The sequence below is a fragment of the Cherax quadricarinatus genome, chromosome 48 (genome assembly GCF_038502225.1).
Source record: "Cherax quadricarinatus isolate ZL_2023a chromosome 48, ASM3850222v1, whole genome shotgun sequence".
NCBI classification, from domain to species: domain Eukaryota; kingdom Metazoa; phylum Arthropoda; class Malacostraca; order Decapoda; family Parastacidae; genus Cherax; species Cherax quadricarinatus.
In genome coordinates this window covers 2,489,656-2,515,127 of record NC_091339.1, presented here as the reverse complement: position 1 = coordinate 2,515,127, position 25,472 = coordinate 2,489,656, and the positions used below count along the sequence as shown (strand labels likewise).

The 25,472-nt window shown below is 40.8% G+C and overlaps 1 protein-coding gene across 2 annotated transcripts in view; it reads right to left on the bottom strand.

The window, feature by feature from the left end:
• LOC128696112 (uro-adherence factor A) overlaps positions 1–25,472 on the bottom strand; it is a 1,051,771-nt gene that overhangs the window by 139,706 nt on the left and 886,593 nt on the right. For both annotated transcript variants that reach the window (XM_070094815.1, XM_070094816.1), the window contains exons 5-6: positions 18,263–18,425; positions 12,641–13,126 (exon numbers count right to left, since the gene is read on the bottom strand). In XM_070094815.1, coding sequence (XP_069950916.1) covers positions 12,641–13,126; positions 18,263–18,425 — 649 coding nt within the window. The remainder of the gene's footprint in view (positions 1–12,640; positions 13,127–18,262; positions 18,426–25,472) is intronic.

The following is a 25,472-nucleotide window of genomic DNA, read 5'->3' as shown; positions in this document are numbered from 1 at the left end:
GAGCTGGACAGATATCTAAAGTCAGTGCTGGATCAGCCGGGCTGTGGCTCGTACGTTGGACTGCGTGCGGCCAGCAGTAACAGCCTAGTTGATCAGGCCCTGATCCATCGGGAGGCTTGGTCATGGACCGGGCCGCGGGGGCGTTGATCCCCGGAATAACCTCCAGGTAACCTCCAGGATGTACAGGTTTATAGAGGGGCAACTGATATATCGGATCATTATTTAGTTGTAGCTACAGTTAGAGTAAGAGGTAGATGGTAAAAGAAGAAAATGGTAAGAACAAGTAAGAGAGAGGTGAAAGTGTATAAACCAAGGGAGGAGGAAGTTCGGGTGAGATATAAGCAACTACTGGCAGAAAGGTGGGCTAGTGCAAGTATGAGTAGTGGGGGGTTGAAGAGGGCTGGAATAGTTTTAAAAATGCAGTATTAGAATGTGGGGCAGAAGTTTGTGGTTATAGGAGAGTGCCTCTTCAAGGGGAGCTCCTTGGCGTGGTGAAGAGGCTCTTGGTCTGAGGAATTAGACCTGTCGGTCTCCTTCCTCAGACCGAACCTAATTACCCCCCAATCCCCCCTTCCCTATCCCATCCTCCCCTTTTTCCTTTCCTCCTCCTCCTCCCCACCCCTCCCTTTTGGCCTTCCTCTTTTTGGCCTTTGGGATTTTTCCCACAGGCGCTCTAGTTCCTAGGTAGGGGAAAGGGTACCGGGGTCCATCCCATTCCTTTGAGGTTCTTGGCGGTGGCGTAGTTTGCCGTGGAATCTGGATCACCTGGGGATGTCCTGATCCCTCTCCGGTATCCCGGAGGGTGGCTTTGGGTGTCTTTTGGGCGACAGGTGTATCTCTGGAAGCCACCTTTCGGATTCTGGGGGTGGTGGCTGAAGGAGGCTTGCTTTGTGGAGGATATCCGGCCGCCCTCTCTTTTGTCCATCGAAGTAGCTCGGCAGATGCGAGGTTGCTATCCCGGATTGCTGGTTTACTGGCATGAAGGGTGGGGTATGGCACAGGTTAACTCCAGGTAAACTCCAGGTTCCATGCTGCATCTGCGCTACTTGCAGTGCTGAGGCCCTCTTGGGTGCGGAGGGAGATTTCTGGCCCTTTCATTCCTTCTAGGAACTATCCCCCACCGGTCCCCCCTTTTTCTATTCTTTTTTTTATTTTTATTTTCTTTTCTTCTTTCTTTTTTTTTTTCTTAAAAACAAAAGGAAAGAAGTAACCTAACCATGGAGTCCCCAATCCATGACCCTGCTAACCCCAGGCCCCTTATTGTTACCGCACCCCGTTCTGACCTCGCCTCATCTTTTGGCCACTCTTTGGGCACTCCTAAGGCCCCTGTACCTCTTGCTGGTGCTGTTTCATCACCCGCTTCAGGTGTGGGGTTTCAGCTGACTCCTTCAATTTCTCTGACCTCCGCTCTCCTTCGACTATGCTTCTGGCCTCTCCCTCTACTGTGTGGAGATTTTCGAATCGCCAGCCCGTCCCACGTCGGACCACCTTTGGTCCCACTTCTAAACACCAACGACAATCTCCTGATGATGTTACTTCGTTACCTTCCCACTCTACTCGGAAAAGACCAACACGTCATGCATTCCCTCCCCACACTAAGTTTCGGACCACAAAATGGACTAAATTCTTTACTTTAAGACCGACTTCTTCTACTGCCTATCTTTCCGACCATAGTATTCGCAAAGCGCTCCTATGCCATGTTGGTAGAGATATTTCCTTTCATGCTCTTAAGAGTGGTACGTGCATCATCACAGTCCAGAATTCTACCCAAGCTCATGATCTTTCTCTTCTTTCACATATCGATACTATTCCTATCACTATCGAAAAACATCATTCCGTCAATTCTTGTAGTGGTACTGTTATTCTGCCCCATACCATAGTCCAACAGAATTTCCAGACATGTGGCAATGACATTCTCGAACAGATGAAGCTCCAAGATCTCCCAATTCTCAAGGTAGACACTTATGTTCTTCCTGCCCACAGGCAAAGACGATACCCTTGCAATGTGGCTCGTTTAACTTTTGACAGCTGTGAACTCCCATCCTTTGTTTATGTAGCAGGACATCAGTTACAAGTTCGGAAGGTGATCCCTACACTGCAACAGTGTAGAAATTGCTGGCGATTTGGCCACCCAGCAAAATATTGCAGATCTATAGCCGAATGCCCAGTCTGTGGTGCCGATGACCATTGTAATACATCTTGCAGTCGACCTCCCTCTTGCCTTAATTGTCATGAGGCTCACTCTTCGTACTCTCGCCATTGCCAGGTCTACTTAAATGAGCGGGAAATTCGTTGCTATAAGAGGCAGAAGGTCTCCCTTATGCTGTGGCAGTTTCTCATCTCCACCTCCAAGGTAGACTACCCTGTGTTTCTTATTCTCGTGTTTCAAAACATCCCCCCCACTTCTGGGGTCCCATCTGCAGCCTCCTCTGCGGTTGCCAGTCCCATAGTCACTCCTGTATCTAATTCTTTTGCTGTCCTGGGCTCAGACGTCCCTACTTCAACACCTCAGTCTGTTCTCACTTCGTGTTCTCCCTCACAAACCCCGGTATCGACAAGACCTCGTACGACACCTCCTCCCAATCGTCCCTCTACTTCTTAGAAGTCCAAAAAATCTCCTTTAACCCCTCCTTCCCTTCATCCACCTCCACATTTTACCTTCCCGGTCTTTGTACCTGGGTCTTCCCCTTTCACTGGCTCTGTTGCAAGCGTGGAGGTTCATCCTCCTCCTCATACTGTGGCTTTCTTCCCCTGTCCCCTCCCAAGTTTCTTCCTCTTCTGCTACCTCCCAGGTTTCTGCCTCTTCTGTCCCCTCCCACACTTCTCCAGTTCCCTCCACCCTTTTGCCCCCCCCCCTACCTTGGTACAGTCCATTACAGTTCCGATCTTTACTCAAACTCCTCCTCCTTCCATGTCCAATATTGTCTCCCATACGTCTCTGAACTCCGAAACACTTGCAGCAATCTCTGAATATATTGCAGAGACCAAACCATCAATGGACACTGATCCACCCTCTGTTCCTTCTCTTTCCTCTTCTCCATCTGCGCAACCCCTTTCTTCAGAGAGCACTCTTCCTTCGCTGCTTGAACATTTTCCGCTGCCACCTCATATGGACTTTTCTAACCCCTCTAGTAAGTACCCTTACCTGCAGATTTCTAGTATCTTTATCGTTGCCAATCATGGCCTATTTACAGTGGAATATACGCGGCCTCAGGGGTAATCGGGGTGAGCTTCAGATGCTGCTTTCCCAAATTTTTCCCTGTTGGTGTTTGCTTACAAGAACCAAAATTACACTCTGCTGTTATCTATCCCATCTCAGGCTATAATTTATTGTATTCTTCAGATCCTTTTCCTGATGGGACCTTTAACAAAAGTGCCCTTGACTTAAGAAATCGTAATGACACGATTGCAAATAAACCATACCCCCGGCCGGGATTGAACCCGCGGTCATAGAGTCTCAAAACTCCAGCCCGTCGCGCTAACCACTAGACCAGCTAGCCACAATAAGATTCATCCAACTAGGTATATTTCTACACCATAGGAAAGTTAGCACAGGCACCTCTGTGACCACAAATGCTGACGGCAGTGAAGGGACTTGAGCTAGAGTTCGTCACGGCCACGCTAGCTGGAGATTCGTCTGTAAAAACTTGCATTTGTGGTCACAGAGGTGCCTGTGCTAACTTTCCTATGGTGTAGAAATATACCTAGTTGGATGAATCTTATTGTGGCTAGCTGGTCTAGTGGTTAGCGCGACGGGCTGGAGTTTTGAGACTCTATGACCGCGGGTTCAATCCCGGCCGGGGGTATGGTTTATTTGCAATCGTGTCATTACGATTTCTTAAGTCATGTTGACGGCAGTGAAGGGACTTGAGCTAGAGTTCGTCACGGCCACGCTAGCTGGAGATTCGTCTGTAAAAACTTGCATTTGTGGTCACAGAGGTGCCTGTGCTAACTTTCCTATGGTGTAGAAATATACCTAGTTGGATGAATCTTATTGTGGCTAGCTGGTCTAGTGGTTAGCGCGACGGGCTGGAGTTTTGAGACTCTATGACCGCGGGTTCAATCCCGGCCGGGGGTATGGTTTATTTGCAATCGTGTCATTACGATTTCTTAAGTCATGTTGACGGCAGTGAAGGGACTTGAGCTAGAGTTCGTCACGGCCACGCTAGCTGGAGATTCGTCTGTAAAAACTTGCATTTGTGGTCACAGAGGTGCCTGTGCTAACTTTCCTATGGTGTAGAAATATACCTAGTTGGATGAATCTTATTGTGGCTAGCTGGTCTAGTGGTTAGCGCGACGGGCTGGAGTTTTGAGACTCTATGACCGCGGGTTCAATCCCGGCCGGGGGTATGGTTTATTTGCAATCGTGTCATTACGATTTCTTAAGTCATGTTGACGGCAGTGAAGGGACTTGAGCTAGAGTTCGTCACGGCCACGCTAGCTGGAGATTCGTCTGTAAAAACTTGCATTTGTGGTCACAGAGGTGCCTGTGCTAACTTTCCTATGGTGTAGAAATATACCTAGTTGGATGAATCTTATTGTGGCTAGCTGGTCTAGTGGTTAGCGCGACGGGCTGGAGTTTTGAGACTCTATGACCGCGGGTTCAATCCCGGCCGGGGGTATGGTTTAAAAGTGCCCTTCTTCTACACACTGATATTCCATACCATCAGCTATTTGTTCGTACTTCGCTGCATTACACAGCAGCCCGTATCCACCTGCATAGGTGGTATACACTATGTTCTTTGTATCTCTCTCCTTCTCGAGCATTATCTATTCCGGATAGTGCCTTTCTTGTTTCGTCATTACCGCCACCACTTCTGTTACTTGGCGATTTAATGCCCATCATTTCCTCTGGGGGGGGGGGGTCTCTCTGTGATTCCCGTGGCATTCAGCTAGAAGCTTTTCTTGCTTCCCACCCCCTCCATGTTTTAAATACAGGTACTCACACCCATTTTGATCCTCGTACTCATACACTCTCTTGCATCGATCTCTCAGTCTGCTCTTCCTCCGCCACACTAGACTTCACCTGGTCTGTTCTCCCGGATTTACATGACAGCGATCATTTTCCAATCAATCTTACTTCCCCTTCATATTCACCACCTCTTCGTAACCCACGCTGGCAATTTGATCAGGCAAATTGGGACCTTTACTCACAACTAACTGTTTTTAGTGAGGTTCCATCTTCGTCCTCCATTGATGAGCTTTTACACCTCTTCTCATCCTCAGTTTTAACCACAGCTTCTCATTCTATACTCCAAACCTCTAACAGGCATTCTCAGAAATGCGTGCCTTGGTGGTCTCCTGCTTGTGCTCGTGCAGTACGTTTGAAAAGCACTGTGTGGGGCAGGTACCGATATAACAGAACCACTGAGAGACTTCTTGATTTTAAGCAGAAGCGTGCGATCGCTCGCCATGTCATCCGTGACGCTAAATGCACTTGCTGGCGAGATTATGTCTCCACCATCACCTCTGCTTCCTCTATGAGTGCAGTCTAGAAAAAAGTACGGAAACTGAGTGGTAAATATTCTCCTGACCAGGCCCCTGTTCTGCAGATTGCCGGTGTTGATATAGCAAACCCTCTAGATGTTGCCATTGAACTTGGCAATCATCTGGTCCATATTTCTCTCGGGCTCCATCTCTGCCCCTCGTTTCTTTCCTCAAAGTCTGCCAGAGAGTTAGCACCCTTGGACTTTTCTTCTCTCAGCAGAGAACAGTATAATGTGCCTTTTACACTTCAGGAACTGGAGGCAACACTCTCAGCTTGCCGATCATCGACAGCTGGGCCCGACGACATTCATATTTGTATGTTACAACATTTACATCAGTCAGCCCTTACAGTCCTCTTACGCCTTTTCAATCTTATTTGGTCACAAGGAGTTCTTCTACAGCTGTGGAAATCTGCCATTGTTCTCCCTTTCCGCAAACCGGGTACTACGGGACATGAAGCCTCCCACTACCGTCCCATCGCTCTTACCAGTGCAGTTTGCAAAATGATGGAACGTCTGGTAAATATTAGTTTAATGTGGTATTTAGACACACAACAGTCTCTCCACTCGTCAATATGGCTTTCGTAAGCGCCGTTCTACCATAGACCCATTACCATGTTTCGATACGTATGTTCGTAATGCCTTTGTGAATAACCACTCAGTTATTGCCATATTTTTTGACCTTGAGAAGGCATATGACACAACTTGGAGGTATAATATTTTGGCCTAAGCCCACTCCTTAGGCCTCCGAGGCAATCTACCATCCTTCCTTAAGAACTTTTTAACTGACAGACATTTCCGTGTTCGAGTCAATAATGTGCTTTCCCCGGACTTCGTCCAAGCTGAAGGTGTCCCTCAGGGATGTGTTCTGAGCAAAACACTTTTTCTCCTTGCTATAAACGATTTGGCCTCTGTTCATCAGTCCAATATTTGGTCATCACTCTATGTAGATGACTTCGCTATTGCTTGTGCAGGCGCTGACTGTCACCTCATTACAGTTTCTCTCCAACATGCGGTCGACCGTGTTTCCAATTGGGCCACCACGCATGGGTTTAAATTTTCAAGTGCCAAAACTCGCCAAATTACTTTCACTAGACACTCCGTCATCTCCGATCATCCTTTGTACCTCTATGGCTCCCGTATCCTTGAACGTGATACAGTCAGGTTTCTAGGCCTTCTCTTTGACCGTAGCTTATCCTGGAAACCCCACATTGCCTCTTTAAAGGCAACTTGTCACAGCCAGCTGAACCTTCTTAAAACCCTTGCTCATCTTTCATGGGGAGCTGATCGTCAAACTCTCCTTCGCCTACATACATCCCTCATTTTATCGAAACTCGATTATGGTGACCAGATCTATTCAGCAGCCTCTCCTGTTACTCTCTCTAGCCTTAACCCCATCCATCACCAAGGATTACGTTTATGCCTTGGTGCTTTTTGCTCTTCCCCTGTTGAGAGCCTCTATGCAGAAGCGAATGTTCCATCCTTGTCTGATTGCCGTGATGCCCATTGCTTTTGCTACTATGTGCGCTCTCACGGTCTCCGCAATCCTTCCATTTATAGAATGGTCACTGATATAAGTAGACATTCTTTATTTGTTCGCCGCCCCTGTTTGCTCTGTCCCTTCTCTCTTCGCCTACATTCACTCTTGTCTTCCCTTCAGTTACCGCCTTTATATGTTCGTGTAGCATCTCACTTTTCCCTACCCCCCTGGGAAGTTCCAGCTGTTCGGGTCTGTTCTTTCTCACTCCCTTGCTCAAAAGCCCAACTGCCTACAGTGGCTTCCCGCTCTCTTTATCTTGACCACTTCCACTCTCTCATGCCATTGCCGTTTACACAGATGGCTCTAAATCTTCTGACGGCGTTGGATTCGCAGCAGTGTTTCCGGACAGCATCATGCGAGGGCATTTACTATCTTCGGCTAGCATTTTTACTGCTGAATTGTATGCCATTCTTGCAGCACTTATTCGTATCGCATCTATGCCTGTGTCATCATTTGTGGTTGTCTCAGACTCCCTCAGTGCTCTACAGGTTATACGGAAATTTGATACACCTCACCCCCTTGTTCTCCATATCCAACTTTGGCTATGCTGTATTTCTACCAAGCATAAAGATATTGTTTTTTGTTGGGTCCCTGGTCATGTTGATATACAGGGCAATGAACAGGCAGACACTGCTGCACGGTCAGCAGTACATGACCTTCCAATTTCATATAGAGGTGTTCCATTTCCAGACTATTTTGCTGTAATAGCTACCTACCTTCGCACCCGTTGGCAACAACGTTGGTCTGCTCTGCTCAATAACAAACTTTGTTCTATTAAACCGAGTGTAGGTTACTGGCCGTCTTCTTGTCACCAGTGTCGAAGCTGGGAGACTACTCTCTCCCGCCTTTGCATTGGCCATACTCGTCTTACTCAAGGATATCTCATGGAGAGGCGCCCTGCTCCTCTCTGTGAGAATTGTCAGGTTCTATTATCGGTCAGCCACATTCTGTTAGACTGCCCACTTTATGAATGAGCATGCAGAATTTACCTACAACGTCGCCTCTACTCTACTACTCTCTCTTTACCTTCCCTTCACGCTGATGGACCCACCTTTCATCCGGACTCTTTCATTGACTTTTTGACAACTGACTTACTCCACTAACTCTGATGATACCTTCAGCCCTTTCTACCTCAATCTCTTGCTACCCCCTACCTCCGCACTATCCCCTGCCCCGCAGTTTTCTGTAACCTACTAATCATCCCTCCCCCCTTCTGCCGCCCGATACCCTCGCTTCCTTCCCTACCCTGCAGCGCTGTATAGACCTTGTGGCTTAGCACTTCTTTTTGATTATAATAATAATAATAATAATAATAATAATAATAATATGCAATGTTGTAATAATTGTATAAATAATAACAGCACATTCAGGAAAGTATATCAGACCCACCAGCTGATGCATATTAGATGCGTGACATCATTTGTTTACTCTTGAACATTGGCAAAACTTGAACAATTCTGCTACTTTGAGCTCAGTTTTAAGCCATTTTCAGTACTAAAACCAATCAGAATCATCTCTATTTCTGTAATATATCTTTCATTCTATAAAATGAGATCAAGAAATAGCGGATACAACTGTAAAAACACATATGAAAAAACACAGCAAAGTCACTGTTTTAATCCAAAATTATGGTCGCAGTTTTTTTCTCTCATTATGCACTGCGTGCTGCAGGATTTGTTTTATGTGGTGCGCACTTATCACATAGATGTACTCTCTCATATCTAGGCCCAAATTTACCACTCACAGGTTATCTGAGTGAGCTGAGCTCATGGCGTAGATCTACAGCTTGGACCCTTGCTTCAAAGCCGTAGATCTACAGGACAGACTCTGAAAGGATTAATATCTAGTTCCATGAAGCTTTTTTTTTTTTATCTTACCCATTTTGCTCCATCTTCCCCTACTCTTAAACAAGACCATTTTTATTCCTTTCTAGGAATGCAAGGCCCAATGCAACACACTAGCTGTAGGTGGATGTTCTGTGAAACCTAACTTGTGGAGGAAGTCTCTCCTAAAGAATGTTCCTAAATGGCACTTTTATTTTGGCTTCATTGATATACAATATTTAAATTACTCATGACAAGCAATCCTTTCTTACTGCACTATTTTTTTCAGTGCTCCATAGCACATTAATCATATACATGATGAACAACATCTTTTAGTCACAGAACTCATACTTAGAGGCTAAAGTTTATGAATGCATGTTGGTCATATATAGACTCTTATCCTAGTAATGTGTGTTACATCTATTAGCAGTTCCAGGAAACTCACAAATATATGCACCTCCTCCTACCCTTACAACTAATTATATCTACCTATATGGGTAATAGGAAGCAAGGGGCTAGTAACCCCTTCTCCTGTATAAATTACTAAATTTAAAAATAAAAGAACTTTTGCTTTTCTTTTTGGGTCACACTGCCTCAGTGGGATACAGCTGATTTCTTGAAAAAAAAATATAGGTAATACATGTACTAGGTATGTCATCTCTGGATCTGTGTCCAGTTGGGATAATTCTGTCAGGTCAGTGGACCCCAACAATGACCTGAAAATACTTACCATTGACAAAGGATGTAGGTTTTCTATACCACATTGTCCAACAACCTCCTCATATCTCACCTCTCCTTGTGGTGAGTTCTCCTTATGAGAAATAAATTACCCTCCAGGGCTTGCACGGAGATGCAGTGGACCCCCGGATATCAGCTGGTGGGGATATCAGCCAAATTGGATTTCGGCCAGCAACTCGGAAATCGGCCGTATTCAATGTGTCCGCCCGCCACTTCCCCGCATGCATGAATCAGTCTGGCTATGTCTTTCGGTGAGTGAGCAGCACTGCGCATTCATCCAAACATTTCATTATAATCCATTGTTTTTTGTGGTTATTTATTGAGTGCAACTTCAAAATAAGCCACCATGGGCCCAAAGAAAGTTCCTAGTGCCAGCCCTTTGGTAAAGATAGTGAGAAGGATGATAGAATTCAATGAAGAAATTGTAGCAAAGTACGAAAGTGGTGTACATGTGCTCCAGCTTGCCAGGATTTATGGCAAATCCAAATCAACAGTCACTTCCATCCTGTCAAAGAAAGTAGAAATCAAGGAAGCTAATGTTGTGAAAGGGGTAAATATAGTAACGAAACAAAGATCACCAATAATCAAAGATGTGGAGAAGTTATTGTTCGTGTGGATCAACGATAAACAGTTAGCAGGAGATAGTGTTGTGGAGTCGGTCATTTGTGAAAAGGCAAGGCAATTGCATGAGGATCTCGTGAATAAAATGCCTGGAACAAGCGCTTCTGTTAGTGAATTTAAGGCCAGCAAAGGATGGTTTGACAGATTTAAGAAGTGTAGTGGCATACAGTGTTGTAAGGCACGGTAAGGCTGCAAGTTCAGACAAACGTGCGGCTGAAGAATTCGTGCACGAATTCAAGAAGTACATAGAGGCTGAAGGATTCATCCCCCAACAAGTGTTCAATTGTGACGAAACAGGCCTCTTTTAGAAGATAATGCCTAAGAGGACCTACACCACGCAGGAGGAAAAGGCACTGCCAGGGCAAAAGCATATGAAGCCTTTACTGGAGTATCACTCTGAAAATCCCAGTGTTCAAGAAAAACAATGTCATCAAGAGTAAATTGTGTGTGTTGTGGAAAGCTAATAATAAGGCATGGGTCATAAGGCAAATTTTCATTGACTGGATCCATGAAATGGATCATTTCTAACTTCAAAAAACTCTATATGAAAGCAATGCTTCAAAGGTGCTTTTAAGTGACCTCGGACATGAACTGACCCCAAGAGAGTTCTGGAGGAATTACTTCCACTGTATAAGCCTTATAGGTAAGGCTTGGCAGGAAGTGACTTCCAGGACTTTGAACCCTGCTTGGAGAAAATTGTGGCCGAATGTGTCATCGACAAGAATTTTGAAGGGTTTGAGGCTGACCCTGACCCTGACCCTGACCCTGTCGACCCTCTGCCTGTTGTGGAATCTATTGTGTCTTAGGGGCTGGAGGTGAGTGGTGAGGATGTTAAAGAGTTGGTGGAGGACCACAGAGAAGAGCTAACCACTGAAGAGCTGCAAGACCTTCATCTGCAACAGCAACAGACCACAATTGAGGAAATTGCTTTAGAAGAGGAGGAAGAGAGAGGGGAGAATGTGCCTTCTTCAGTGATTAAGGACGTGTGCAAAGTGGAGCGAGTTGCGAAGTTTTGTGAAAAAATATCACCCTGACCAAGCTCAAACAAGCCATATCTGCAACAAGTTCAGTGACAAAACCTTGTCCCACTTCAGGCAAATCTTAAAGATATGCCAGAAACAGACCTCTCTAGACAGTTTTTTTGCGACAGGGGTACAGAAACTCTCAAGCTGGTCCTAGTGCTAGGACCAGCTTGAGAGGTAAAGTAACCCCAGATAGGGACTTGATACCTGAAGTCCTTATGGAGGGGGATTCCCCTTCCAAACAATAACCCCAACTCTCTCTCCCCTTCTTCAACACGCCAACAAGAGTCTTCAATAAAGATATGTAATGTTCATTTATCATTAAAATTTGTGCTTTATATTTATTTCTCATTGTTTTCTGTATGCAAAACTATAGTTAATCATTAAAAAATGTATTTTTTGTTAATATTTTTGGGTGTCTGGAACAGATTACTTGTATTTACATTAATTCTTATGGGAAATATTACTTCAGTTTTCAGATTTAGGCCGACCTTCTGGAACGGATTACGGCTGAAATCTGGGGTTCCACTGTAGTGGCTGGGCTAATAAGCCCTGGAGGCTGCCTAGTGGGAGTTCTTACATTAGTTTCGCACTAATTTTGAGTGACAAGACAGAGTAAACACTGGCCGTACAGTGGAAGTTCTGGACTCATAGAATTATAAGGCTGTGTATGTGTGAGGTAAAGTATATTCTGGAAAGTCACTAGGTCCCACCTAGCAGAGAAAACCTTTTCCTTCATCAAAGGTAAGTATTATTTACAAGAGAAATAATACAATGAAATATCTGAAAGAAGAACTAGTAAAGACAAAATATTCATGAAACATTTCATTTGTATCTATGTACTAGATTCAGTTATCCCAAAATTCTTCACATAACAAGTGGCTTTTCTTTGAATGTATAGAAAAAAAAAGGATGTAACCCCAGAGTGAAATCAACATCCTGCAATTCTAAGAAATAAAATTTGACTAGCTTTATATAGCAAAACTTCAGAGGGGTCAGTTTCCTAAAATGACAGATACATAACTGATTTGCCATCTGTGTTTATATATCAAATATATTTCAAATATATTTCATTTAACAATAAAACTACTAACAATGGGAGCAGACAATGGTAAGGGTCATGAAAGGAGATGATATGGATAGGAAAGGAAACTGGCATGTAAGGAATTTGAAGATAATCAGGATATACTGAGGTAAAGGTGAGTGAAAGTTCAGAAAGGTAAGTTTCTAATTAAAAGCCGAGATAAAAGTCTCAAAAAATCCTAAGAGAGCAAAAACAAAACTTGTGACACTATGCCATTCCTTAAATTTAGGCATATGTTCAAAAGTCAATTGAGAAAAAAAAAAAAAAAGATTTTTCATACAAGCTAGAAAGTCTAATCAAAAACATGAGAGAGAATGTTTACTCACTAAGAGGGTCTAGAAGGTGGAGGTCGAGGGGGGACTGAGGGCCCTCTCCATCGTGCCCTCCCCTCCTGGCCCCTCCCTCTGGCCTCCTCAGGGCTATCTCCCTCTCAATCTCCGTAATTTGCTTCTTCATCAGTTTTAGTGTTGAAGACGAAGGAGACTGTACATTAGTATGAGGGGAAGTCCGTGAGTGGAGTTTAGTATGAGGGGAACTGGCAGCATTGGGGAGGGGGGAGTTATGAGAGTTGAGCGTTGGAAGGGGGTTGAGGGGTGGCAGCTCACCCCTGCACAACTGCTCGTCCAGGGACCGCACAACAGGACGTTGTTGTTGTTGTAAGAGATCTTGCTGTAGTTGCTCTTGTTCTTGTTCATACATAGATTCTTTACCCTCTTCTTCTTCTTCTTCCTCGTCTTCCTCCTCCTCCTCCTCCTCCTCTTCTTCTTCTTCTTTCTCTTCTTCCTCTGGGACTTCCATTCCACTTTCATCGCCTATAAAATCAATTCATTATAAAACATGATGCTACACGCTGTAAAAGAGCACAGGTTACTGTACTTAAAAATACATAAGTTATTAATTCTTTTATTGAATTATTACTTATTTGCAAACATACCAGGACATTTATTAGTAGAAATGTTTTGCCACTAGTGGCTTGTTCAGTCCTAATAAAGAATCCACTAGTGGTAAAATGCTTCCTCTAATAAACACCCTGAACTCTACATAAGTGTCTTTTTCCACATCTTGTTGATATCACCTTACCATTTTTCTGTACATTTTTTCTACAAAAAGTCAAAATAGTTTTGAGAGTTCTACTGTTACAGCCCAGTCTGAGATCAAGCTTTTTTGCTGTCTGCCTGTTCACCTAAGCTATTGCTGATAGCAGCCCACTGGCCTTCACTGCCATCACAGCCAGGTTGATCTGGCACTTGGCAATGGTAGTAGTCATTTCCTCTCTAAAAATTTATGCTTTACAATATTTCTGGTAGCAGGTTACAGAGTCTTAGCCAAAATGTTGAAGGCATTCTCTTACTGTGCCTAAACACACAACAATATTATAGATGCGAGAGTTCAAGTTATTTGAACACTATCTGTGGTTTTATTTCACTTGTTTTAAAAGTTCTTCTTTACCACCCTGCTATTTACCTGAAATTTGCTGCATTTGCCTTAATGCATTTCCTAAAAGACAGAGTGTCTGACATTATTACTGTATTCTTAAGTCTCCTATGTTTCTATTAGAAAGCACTAAACCCATGGTATCTCCATATATGTAATTAGTTAGTTTAATAGTTTTATTAAGTACTGTACCTCCATTCCCATCCTATGGTTGGTAGTCAAAAATACTACATAAGCACCTAATGAATACAGGAACTGAGCCCCTAAGTTTGATTGGTAAGCAAGTTATAGTGGTGGATATGAACTAGTTAGTCATGAGATATTTGTGCAGGTATGTAATAAGATGGTAGTAATTGAATTCATGTCTGCTTATGCAGATATGAATTCAGTCACAAAATATTAGTGTAGCTTATGTGGTTTCTAGTTATTTACACTGCCTTTAATTTTAGCAAGGTATAGTTGAATTTAAATAAGTTTAAGTGGATAGAGTTATCTATAATTGGCAAAGTCAGGGTATTTTTCAGAATGGCTGGTAATATGCCACTGTGGATAAAATACCTTGACATTTCTTGAATGTTTGTAAGTCTTTTCTGAATTTATTAATCTTATTGCATTCCAGTACATAATGATGCAGTGTGTAACAACAGTCCATCTGGCAAAGTTTACATTTAGTTGTGGTTACATCAGCTGGTAATGTAACCTTAGAGATATTTGTAGCCCAGCAAAAGCCAAGCAGTAGTGACACCCGAGAGTCTGCTGATTTTGTTGAATGCACCACAGACATGTGCTGGATTGACCAGCATCAGTCTCCCTCAGTTTCAAGTCGATGAACTTAGGTTCCTTTTGCATTATTGTCCTCACACTACTAGTTGACAGCCCAAGATTGTAATCTGTTCCCTCCTTGAATGCATATGCTTTTGCCAATTCGTCAGTTTTATCATGCATCTGAAAATGAATTTGAGATGGAATCCACAGTGTACTCTGACTCCACTGCCTACAATCCTACCATACCTGTGTCTGGCATCTAACAACTGACACATTAGTATACGATTATTTATTTTCCAAATGCATCCAAAGTAAAGAATCAACAGTCTATGCCCAGCCTAGAGACAGATTCACCAGATGCTGGTAATGGAAATAAAGAGTGGCTTGGTTGTCCTGTCACTGACAAATGGCACATGTGCTAACATGGTAAAACATATCTATTACATACTCAACCAATAATTTTTTATTTATTTTTTATCAATGTCTTTTTCACTATTAAATGTCCATCCTTGGGCTAGTACAGTACTAGTCACAGCATTATTCCGCCCCCTCCCCACACAAGTACCAAAACACAAACACATACCATGAAAGATTATGATACATATATTTGCACACTTACTGAGGTTTTAATACTTGGTGCTGTGTCCTTTACATTTTATCACATCCCTCAGCCATGTAGGAAGGCTCTCACACAAACTCTTTGAGGGTTTGGGGAGGTATATTATTCCATGCCTCATGCAGAGCAGCCTCCAGCTGCAGGATGGAACTGATATCCTTGCCTAGTAAAATTCGTTTCATTACTGACTAGAGGTTCTCAATGGAGTTTAGGTCTGGGGAATTCCCTGGCCAGTCATTAAAGAACCTCACTTCAGTCCTTAAGCCAGTAAACTACAGATTTGGCAGTATGACATAGTGCACTGTCCTGCATAAAAACCATAGCCCCACACATCAAATGCCTCAGGTAAATTGTCACACAATAACTCCAGGTAATTATACTGGTTCTTATACTGGTTTTTGGGAAGCACAATGAGTTCACTCAAAGCACTGAAACACCCCTAAAAAATGAGCAAGTCTGGGTGTTTGATGGTCCCACAGGTGTAGCGTGGGTCTAGCGGGTCACTACCTATGGGCTGGCACATATGTCCCCCTCGGTTACAGGTGACGGTGAAGGTTGCTTCATCACTCCAAAGTACTTCAGACCACTGTTGAGGATTCCAGTGAAGATATTTCTTTGCATAATCCAGCCTACGTTTCTTCTGTGGCTTGGAGAGGATCGGTTTCTTAACCTGGTGGTGACTACTGTAGCCCTGTTCTGACACACGTCTGTTAACAGTTCTTACAGACACCTCTGTGAGAAGATGTGGGTTTTCTTTCAATTCTCTAGCAGTTATCTTAGGTGTACTCTTTAACTGCTTCTTTAACACAGGTACAAACAGTTGTCTTCTTTGAGGGGCCAGCCTGAGGTTTGGCAGACAGTAACTCTACACCGCCACCAGCCTTGAAACGCTGCACCCAGTTCCTTACTGAACACTCACACACACCAACATTCTCCACTATTTCCTTCGTCTGGTGCCCAGCTTTGTGAAGCCCTATGATTTGAGCTATAGTTTCAGGTGTTAAAGACTTCCTTTTACCTATAATCAAACATGTATATCCCCAAAACCAAAGGGAACACCAGACAAACGATGGAACAGATGAGAGACAAAAGTGCAATACTTCCTCTCATCACAGCAGCCATGTGAGCACTGTGGAGTGTGGCGGCAGGCTGTGACATGCTAACGGCTGCTACCTGGCATAATGCACTGACAAACCCCCCCCCCCCCCCTGTATGGTAAGGCTTTGATTTTCGTCACAGCATTATGCCGGGGCACTCACCTGGCATAATGCTATGACTAGCACTGTATATACTGCTGCCATCACCTCTGATCTATTACACAATGGAAGCACTAAGACATGATTAATCATCCACAACTGGTTTTCTTCCATACCCAGTGGCATAACCTTCCTTAGTGGTATATCTGAGTGAGCTGTATAACAAGTTTTTCACTTTTTTACTTCCTTCCAATCCAACACTGTGTATGAAGAGAAGCAGCTAAAATGCCACTGCTCTGTCATAAATATGCACATCCTGAAGTCTATCCATCAGTCTTTTATCAATCAACTCATAGTTTAACAAACTACTGTCATTATGCCCTATACCATATCTTATATTTATTTATCCTTTTTTCCTTAAAATATGTATTACCTATTACCAAACCCCCTTTCTATACAAAGATCAATCATTTATACACCCCAAACTTACCTACCACATCCTCTATAACCGTTTCACCCAACTTAGCATTCATGACCAACAACAATGCTGAGGAATAGTTCCTGGGCTGCTGGAAAGGATTGTTTGCCTGCTGATGCTGTTTCTGCATCCTCTTCACATTCTTCATCATATGAAGAATAAGCTGGACCATACATTTTTCTGTCCTTATAAACCTACCATGTACATCATGGGAAAAAAACACCAGATATATGGGTGGAGATAAGGAGTTTTAAGGATTTGACATACTGTACTATTTGGAGAGTGAGCCATTTAACATTCAAGAAAACTGGATGTTCAAACTTAATTCCTGCAAGTGGTAAGCACTGAGTCTGCACTCTGGAGGAGTGGTGGGGATTTTGCAATTCTGAAAGTAACTTAAATTGAGTTGTCTATGCACTTCTGGCAAGACACCCACTGAATGAATAATGGTCTGTGTTTCTTTTTCAGGTCTCTTTACTTTGATTGAAGACAGTGTAGAAAAAATGAATTATAAGTTTTTGAGGCTCTACAAGCCTTTTTTTTTTTTAATTTGCCCACAGCAAGTTATCATGGCACTACTCATGCATAGTTTAAGGATTAACATGACATGCAAACATTAAATTCTGCCCCAATCTAATTTAGTACTCTAAACTGACCTTCATAAAATTTACATAGTACAATTACAGCTTAATTCTACACAATCTTTGTTAGTAATTTTCAACTCTAAAAAATACTGTACAAGAAATTTGTAACAAAAATGTAAACCTAAGGTGTCCAGTGGCTCGACTGGCAATGCACTAGCCTCACAAGCTGAGTGTCTGTGGTTCAATCCCCAGCATGGGTGGGGATTGCTGCTCCTGTTCACCTAGCAAGTAGGTACCTAGGTATTAGTAGACTAGCATGGGTTGCATCCCGGGGGGGGCAAGATTAAAAGAACCCCAATGGAAATAAAACAGTCCTTGATAACACACTGAATTTCTTGAGTTATCCTGAGTGGCAAGCTCTCTAGGTTGAAAATATGAACAAATCTTGTACAGGTTGGGCATCGCTAATCCGGAATCATTGGGACCTGTAGTGCGCTGGATTAGTGAGTTTGCTGGATTACAGAGTGGTTAGGTTAGAACACACTTAATTAACCTATCACTAGAGAGACTGCTACATCTTCCTCATTTTCATCACTGCTTTCTCCTCCATTGGTTTCCTGCTGTGGATTTACAACCATCTGCACAATTTCTGAGTCGGTATAATGATGAAATTTGAGTCGGTATAATGATTTGAGTCAGTATAATGATGAAATATGAAATTATACTAGCCGAAATTAGTGCCAGATTACTGATGGAACCGGATAATTGATTGCCGGATTAGTGATGGCCAACCTGTATTATCGCTCTCCTTTTTAAGCAAAACGTGCTGGTAATAAAGGAATTTCATGATAGAGAATAAATGGTTTGACACTAACCTGAAGACAGACCATCCTCCAGGACTGGCATAGCCGGGCAGATGCCACGTGAGGAGGAATGGATGGACCCTTCAGGGTCAACACCAGAGTAGTCACTCTCCACGTCACCTGAGTCACATGAAGTTGTTTCGGGCGATAAAGTAAAGTTGCGAGAGTGGCCCACCTGTTGAAGGCATTGATCTTAAAACTGATGAGATTAAATTAAGTAAAACAGAATGAATATACAAAACTTCACCAGAGAAATCATCAGATATACAATCATTATTATTTAGACTGGTTATTATAATCATTTATCAACCTGATTCAATAGTAATAATGAATGAGCTGAAATGAAGAGAGATAGGTCCATCCATACTGTACCGTATTTAGATTACAGTCACTTGTATAACAAAAGTGATGTGGGATATATGATCAACAGATTTATATATACATCATTCAAAATTAAAAAAATACCATAATTTGAATTGATAATTTGAGCTTTGCTGTGTTCTACCTTAAAATAATTAAACAGCATTAATAAATGTGTGTAGAATTTTGTTAATTTTTAGATTAGCGATAATCACTCATTCAGAATGAAGTGCATTAAAATATAGGGGGTGGATGAGAAAGAGTAGCTTGGATTTGGAATGAATTAGGCTGTAACAATTTGAAGTAAGAGATTCTGAAGACCAGATGGGAGATTGTATTGAGCACAATGTAAAATTTTGACTGAAATTATATAAATAAGAAAGACCTGAGTTTGGAACTGATTAAAGCTAACTGCATGACACTTCAGATGATATGACTGACTAAAAAAAAAAAAAAAAAAAAGATTACTGATACATAAAGAAGACACCTGACACACTAGTTGGAATATCTCTAGGACAGGATAAATATTGCTGAGGATAGTTTACTGCAATGGCATAAACAGGGACTAAAGGATCTATGCAGGATACTGTAAGATATACATAGAGGTAAAAGCTTCCAATGACAAGATGGGTCATTGAAAAGCTTGAGAGAAAAAAGTATGATAAACGTGAAATTAATCATATACACTGCATGAAAAGAAACATTTTCATTACTCAGCTTAACCTGGCTAATTAAAAATTTAAAATTTCTGGATGTTAAAAAATTATCCAGAAAATTTAGAATACATACATAAGAAATATCAAATACAATATGTACAAGACAAAGAATAAGAAAATATATCAGGCACAAAATATTACTGTACAGGACAATACTTGAGTAATTGTTGATTAACAGGTAAATGCAGTAGAATACAAGCCATTCTAAATATTAAAAATTCTAAATGGTTTTACTAAACTACAATCACACTTCCTGTGAATATTTCATGCTTATTTCACCTGGTTAATCTTTCTTCAGTTAGTCAAAATGCACTTGCAAAATAAATAAATAAATAATATATATATATATATATATATATATATATATATATATATATATATATATATATATATATATATATATATATATATACAGCAGGGCCCCGCTTTACGGCGTTTCACTTTACGGCGTTCCGCTAATACGGTCATTTCAAATTATGACCAAAACTCGCTATACGGCTCCCCCCACCTGACTTTCTAATACGGTCACCGCGCCCCACCTTGTTTGTTTACATTCTTCGTGAGCTCAGTAAGCAATTTCAAATGTTTTTAAAAGTTATTTCATATTTTATATATATTCTGATAATTATACTTATGTATACCTGTACTTAAATAAACTTACATACTGCGCTGGCGTGCAGGTACACATTAAAATCAGTAAGAGTGTCTTATGTCTCCAGACGTCATATTAGTAATGATAATAATAATCATCGAGTCTCATTTAAATGTCGTATATTATGTTAAATACACATTTTCATTAATCCATCTATGATATTTTTTCAAAATTATATAATAAACACGATACATAACATAAAAAGATGATAAATACACCCCACAATAGAATAAATAAACAAATATGAGATGTGGTAGCAGACGACTTGCACAAGTGACGCCATATTAGAAATGCTAATAATAATAATAATAATAATAATAATAATCACCGAGTCTCATTAAATGTTGTATATTACGTTAATATACACATTTTCATTAATCCATTCATGATATTTTTTTCAATATATAATAAATACAATACATAACAAAAAGATGATAAATACACCCTACAATAGAATAAATAAACATAAATATGAGATGTGGTAGCAAGATAACTTGTACAAGTGATGCCAAGAATAACATTTTCTCTAATCTAACATAAGAGAAAATGTGTTACTGGGGGTAACTGTAGATAATTATTCCTTTCGTATATATGTAAGTAAGTTTATTCAGGTATACACAAATACAGTTACATAGATTATCATACATAACAACATATGTGTAGAGAACCTAGGATAACCCAAAAAAGTCAGAGTGACTTATTTCCATTGCCTTCACTCAGAGCATCATTTCTTCTCAAAATGATGTTACATGAGAATGGGAGTGTTCTTCTTTATTTATTCTACCGTATCAATGTAGAGACAACCTGTACACAATGTAACTCGTACACAAACCAGACGCGTACATTTCGTTTACAAAACTTACCTTCGCCTGGTTTGTTTACATAACTCTGCGCCTGTACTCTCTCATGCACTCATTCTTTCTCTCTCTCATTTATTCGTTTTATCTCATTTACTTACTCCTGACCCTATATTAAGACTACAAATATTTTAAGGTAAGTAATGAGTGAACTGTATATACATTTTATCGCTCTGGGATGCTTAAATGTAATAGAATATTATGTGTAGGTGGGTTGGCCTGGTATGGTAGCCCGGCTGACTACCATACATACCACACTTGATTTTTTACAATAAATACTACTTATCTCACCCTATGTTTTAAAGTAAGTAATGAGTGAACTGTATATGCATTTTATCGCTCTGGGATGCTTAAATATCATAGAATTGTATGTGTGGGTGGGGTGGCCTGGTAAGGTAGCCTGGCTGACTACCATACATACCACACTTGATTTCTTACAATAAATACTACTTGTCTCACCCTAGATTAAGACTATAAATATTTTAAGGTAAGTAATGAGTGCACTATGTGTGTATTGTACTTTTTTATTGTTTTTTGATGCCTGGTTCTATTGCTAACTTAATATATGTTAGTGTAAACTTGTTATCTAGTGTTTGTATGCATTTGTAAGTGGAAAAAAAGGGTGTTCCACTTTACGGCGGTTTCCGCTTTACGGCGGTAGCCTGGAACCTAACCAGCCGTATAAGTGGGGCCTTCCTGTATATATATATATATATATATATATATGAAGGAGGGGTGCTAATGCTGCTGTAGTGTAAAGCACCCCTCTAGCAAGACAGTGATGGAGTGAATAATGATGAAAGTTTTTCTTTTTCGGGCCACCCTGCCTTGGTGAGAATCAGCCGATGTGTTAACCCTTTCAGGGTCCAAGGCCAAAATCTGAAGTGGTGCCCCAGTGTCCAAGAATTTGAAAAAAAAAAAAAAAAAAAAAAAAAAAAAAAAAAAAAAAAAATCTTACAGAATTAAAGATAATATTTTTGTGAAGGTAATAAAACAAAAAACAAAAAATTTTCTGATCAGAATTTACCGAGATACAGCGGCAGGAAGTTAACCCAAAAATGACAGGGTGGCGGCAACATCAGTGACTTCTGCAAAATCACATTTTTTATTTTATGTTTTTTATACCTTTTTCTTTTCTAATTTTTTCTTTTTCTAATAACATTTGTGGCCTCTGAGATCAATATAATGTTTATTGTATAAGTGTACACTCATTGTATTCAACACAATAACTGCACTAATTTGTTTATCATTACATTGCTTACAAAACTTGTTTACAAGTTTATTGTAAATGAAATGATGAAAATATTAGTGAGGTTACTGTGTTGAATACAATGGTACCATATGGTACAATATGGTACAATGGCACATGATACAATGGTACTATATGATATAATGGTACCATATGGTAGAATATGGTACAATGGCACCATTTGGTACAATGGTACCATATGATACAATGGTACCATATGGTGCAATGGTACCATATGATACATTGTACCATACAGTACAATGATACCATATGGTTCATTGTACTATATGGTACTGTTGTATTCAACACAATAAACACACTAATATTTTCATCATTATTTTGTTTACAATAGTTGTTTACAACAAAAATATGCAAAAATGTTGTATATTAGTATTGTTCTATTACATATTTACAAATGTATAGGAACTCGACATGTTCCTTGAGGTGGATGACAAAGAGCTTTGTCTCGGAAACTGCTGAGTCAGTAGCTAGCTTGTGTCGCCACTCACTCAGTCTTGGCTGGTGTCTCATGCCACCAACACCTTCTGACCATATGGTACACAGTATCATATGTTACAGAGTACCATATGGTACATTGTACTATATGGTATAGGGTACCATGCAGTACAGGATAACATATGGTGAAGGGTACCATATGGTACAGGGTACCATATGGTACAGGGTACCATACAGTACAGGACACCATATGGTAAAGATACAGGGATCCCTATGGAAATAAGTCACCCTGACTTTTTTGGGTTATCCTAGGATTTTATATGTATGCTGCTATGTATGATAATCTATGTAATTGTATTTCTGTACACCTGAATAAACTTACTCTATTTCTGTACACCTGAATAAACTTACTCAAGTGCATGTGGCATCATAAGTAAGTTTATTTAGGTATACACAAATAAAGTTACATAGAATATCATACTTAGCAGCATATGTTTGGAGAACCTAGGACAACCCAAAAAAGTCAGACAGACTTATTTCCATTAGGGTCCCTGTACCATATGGTATAATGTACCATATGGTACAATGTACTATATGGTACATTGTACCATATGGTACCATTGTACCATATGATACCATTGTATGACATGGCACCATTGTACCATATGATACCATTGTACCATATGGCACAATGGTACCATAAGGTTCAAAACCATAGAATTCCTCTTCAGCTCCACTTCCATCAGTCTTAGAACTTTAAGTTGTGAAGAGGAGAATCAGAATTCATCCAGAGAGTGAGTGGGGAGTGAAAGCTTCCTTGCCGCCAGGCACAATGAACAAAGCTACTTTGCCAGCGTTCCCACAATGCCATGCGGGCGTCCAAATTTTTTTCTATAGTGTGCACACTGACCACCCAGACTCATTCTCTCAGATGCAAGCCTACCAGCCTTCTCGCACTAAATTTGACGCCGCTAGAATTTTGGAGTAGATCTACGGGATGGACCCTGAAACGGTTAATAAAATAATTATATATATACTGTATATACATATACATATATATACAGTGGACCCCCGGTTAATGATATTTTTTCACTCCAGAAGTATGTTCAGGTGCCAGTACTGACCGAATTTGTTCCCATAAGAAATATTGTGAAGTAGATTAGTCCATTTCAGACCCCCAAACATACACATACAAACGCACTTACATAAATACACTTACATAATTGGTCACATTCGGAGGTAATCGTTATGCGGGGGTCCACTGTATATATATATATATAATACATATATATATATATATATATATATATATATATATATATATATATATATATATATATATATATATATATGTTTGTTCCCATAGGCTCAGAGACCCTTGGCTCATGGGGAAAGAGTGCATCTAAATTCCTTAAGGAGCTGGGAAAAAGACTCATCAGGGTAACTAGGGATCCCAGGGCAGCTAGTTTTCTGTTCCAGCGGCTCAGTGCGGCTGTTCAAAGGGGTAATGCCTGCTGTATTTTGGGCACACGCCCCAGCTCTGAGGAGCTGGATGAGATTTTCGCTTTGTAATCGGTGATACACACGTAACAACATGTACCGTATGTGCCACCTTTATATCAATAGTGTATCTCTTGGATCTTCTGTACCATATTATGTAATAAAATATTCCTATTAGTAAAAAAAAAAAAAAAAAAAAAAAAAAAAAAAAAAAAAAAAAAAAAAAAAAAAAAAAAAAAAAATGAAAAGATGGGGTGGTAGGGGAAGTGGAATATTCAAACGGCTTCAGGAAGAAATCCAAATATTTTTCCTTGAAGCCTTTTTATCCACTTCTCCGAGGCTATGGGTCCCACAATTTACACCAGAGGTGGACCCCATTATATGTATATATATATATATATATATATATATATATATATATATATATATATATATATATATATATATATATATATATATATATATATATATATATATATATATATATATATATATATATATATATATATATAATTTTTTTTTTCAACAAGTCGGTCGTCTCCCACCGAGGCAGGGTGACCCAAAAAAAGAAAGAAAATCCCCAAAAAGAAAATACTTTCATCATCATTCAACACTTTCACCACACGCACACATTATCACTGCTTTTGCAGAGGAGCTCAGAATACAACAGTTTAGAAGCATATACATATAAAGATACACAACATATCCCTCCAAACTGCCAATATCCCAAACCCCTCCTTTAAAGTGCAGGCATTGTACTTCCCATTTCCAGGACTCAAGTCCGACTATATGAAAATAACCGGTTTCCCTGAATCCCTTCACTAAATATTACCCTGCTCACACTCCAACAGATCGTCAGGTCCCAAGTATCATTCGTCTCCATTCACTCCTATCTAACACGCTCATGCACGCTTGCTGGAAGTCCAAGCCCCTCGCCCACGAAACCTCCTTTACCCCCTCTTTCCAACCCTTTTGAGAACGACCCCTACCCCTCTTTCCTTCCCCTATAGATTTATATGCTTTCCATGTCATTCTACTTTGATCCATTCTCTCTAAATGACCAAACCACCTCAACAACCCCTCTTCTGCCCTCTGACTAATGCTTTTATTAACTCCACACCTTCTCCTAATTTCCACACTTCGAATTTTCTGCATAATATTTACACCACACATTGCCCTTAGACAGGACATCTCCACTGCCTCCAACCGTCTCCTCGCTGCTGCATTTACCACCCAAGCTTCACATCCATATAAGAGTGTTGGTACTACTATACTTTCATACATTCCCTTCTTTGCCTCCATAGATAACGTTTTTTGACTCCACATATACCTCAACGCACCACTCACCTTTTTTCCCTCATCAATTCTATAATTAACCTCATCCTTCATAAATCCATCCGCCGACACCTCAACTCCCAAGTATCTGAAAACA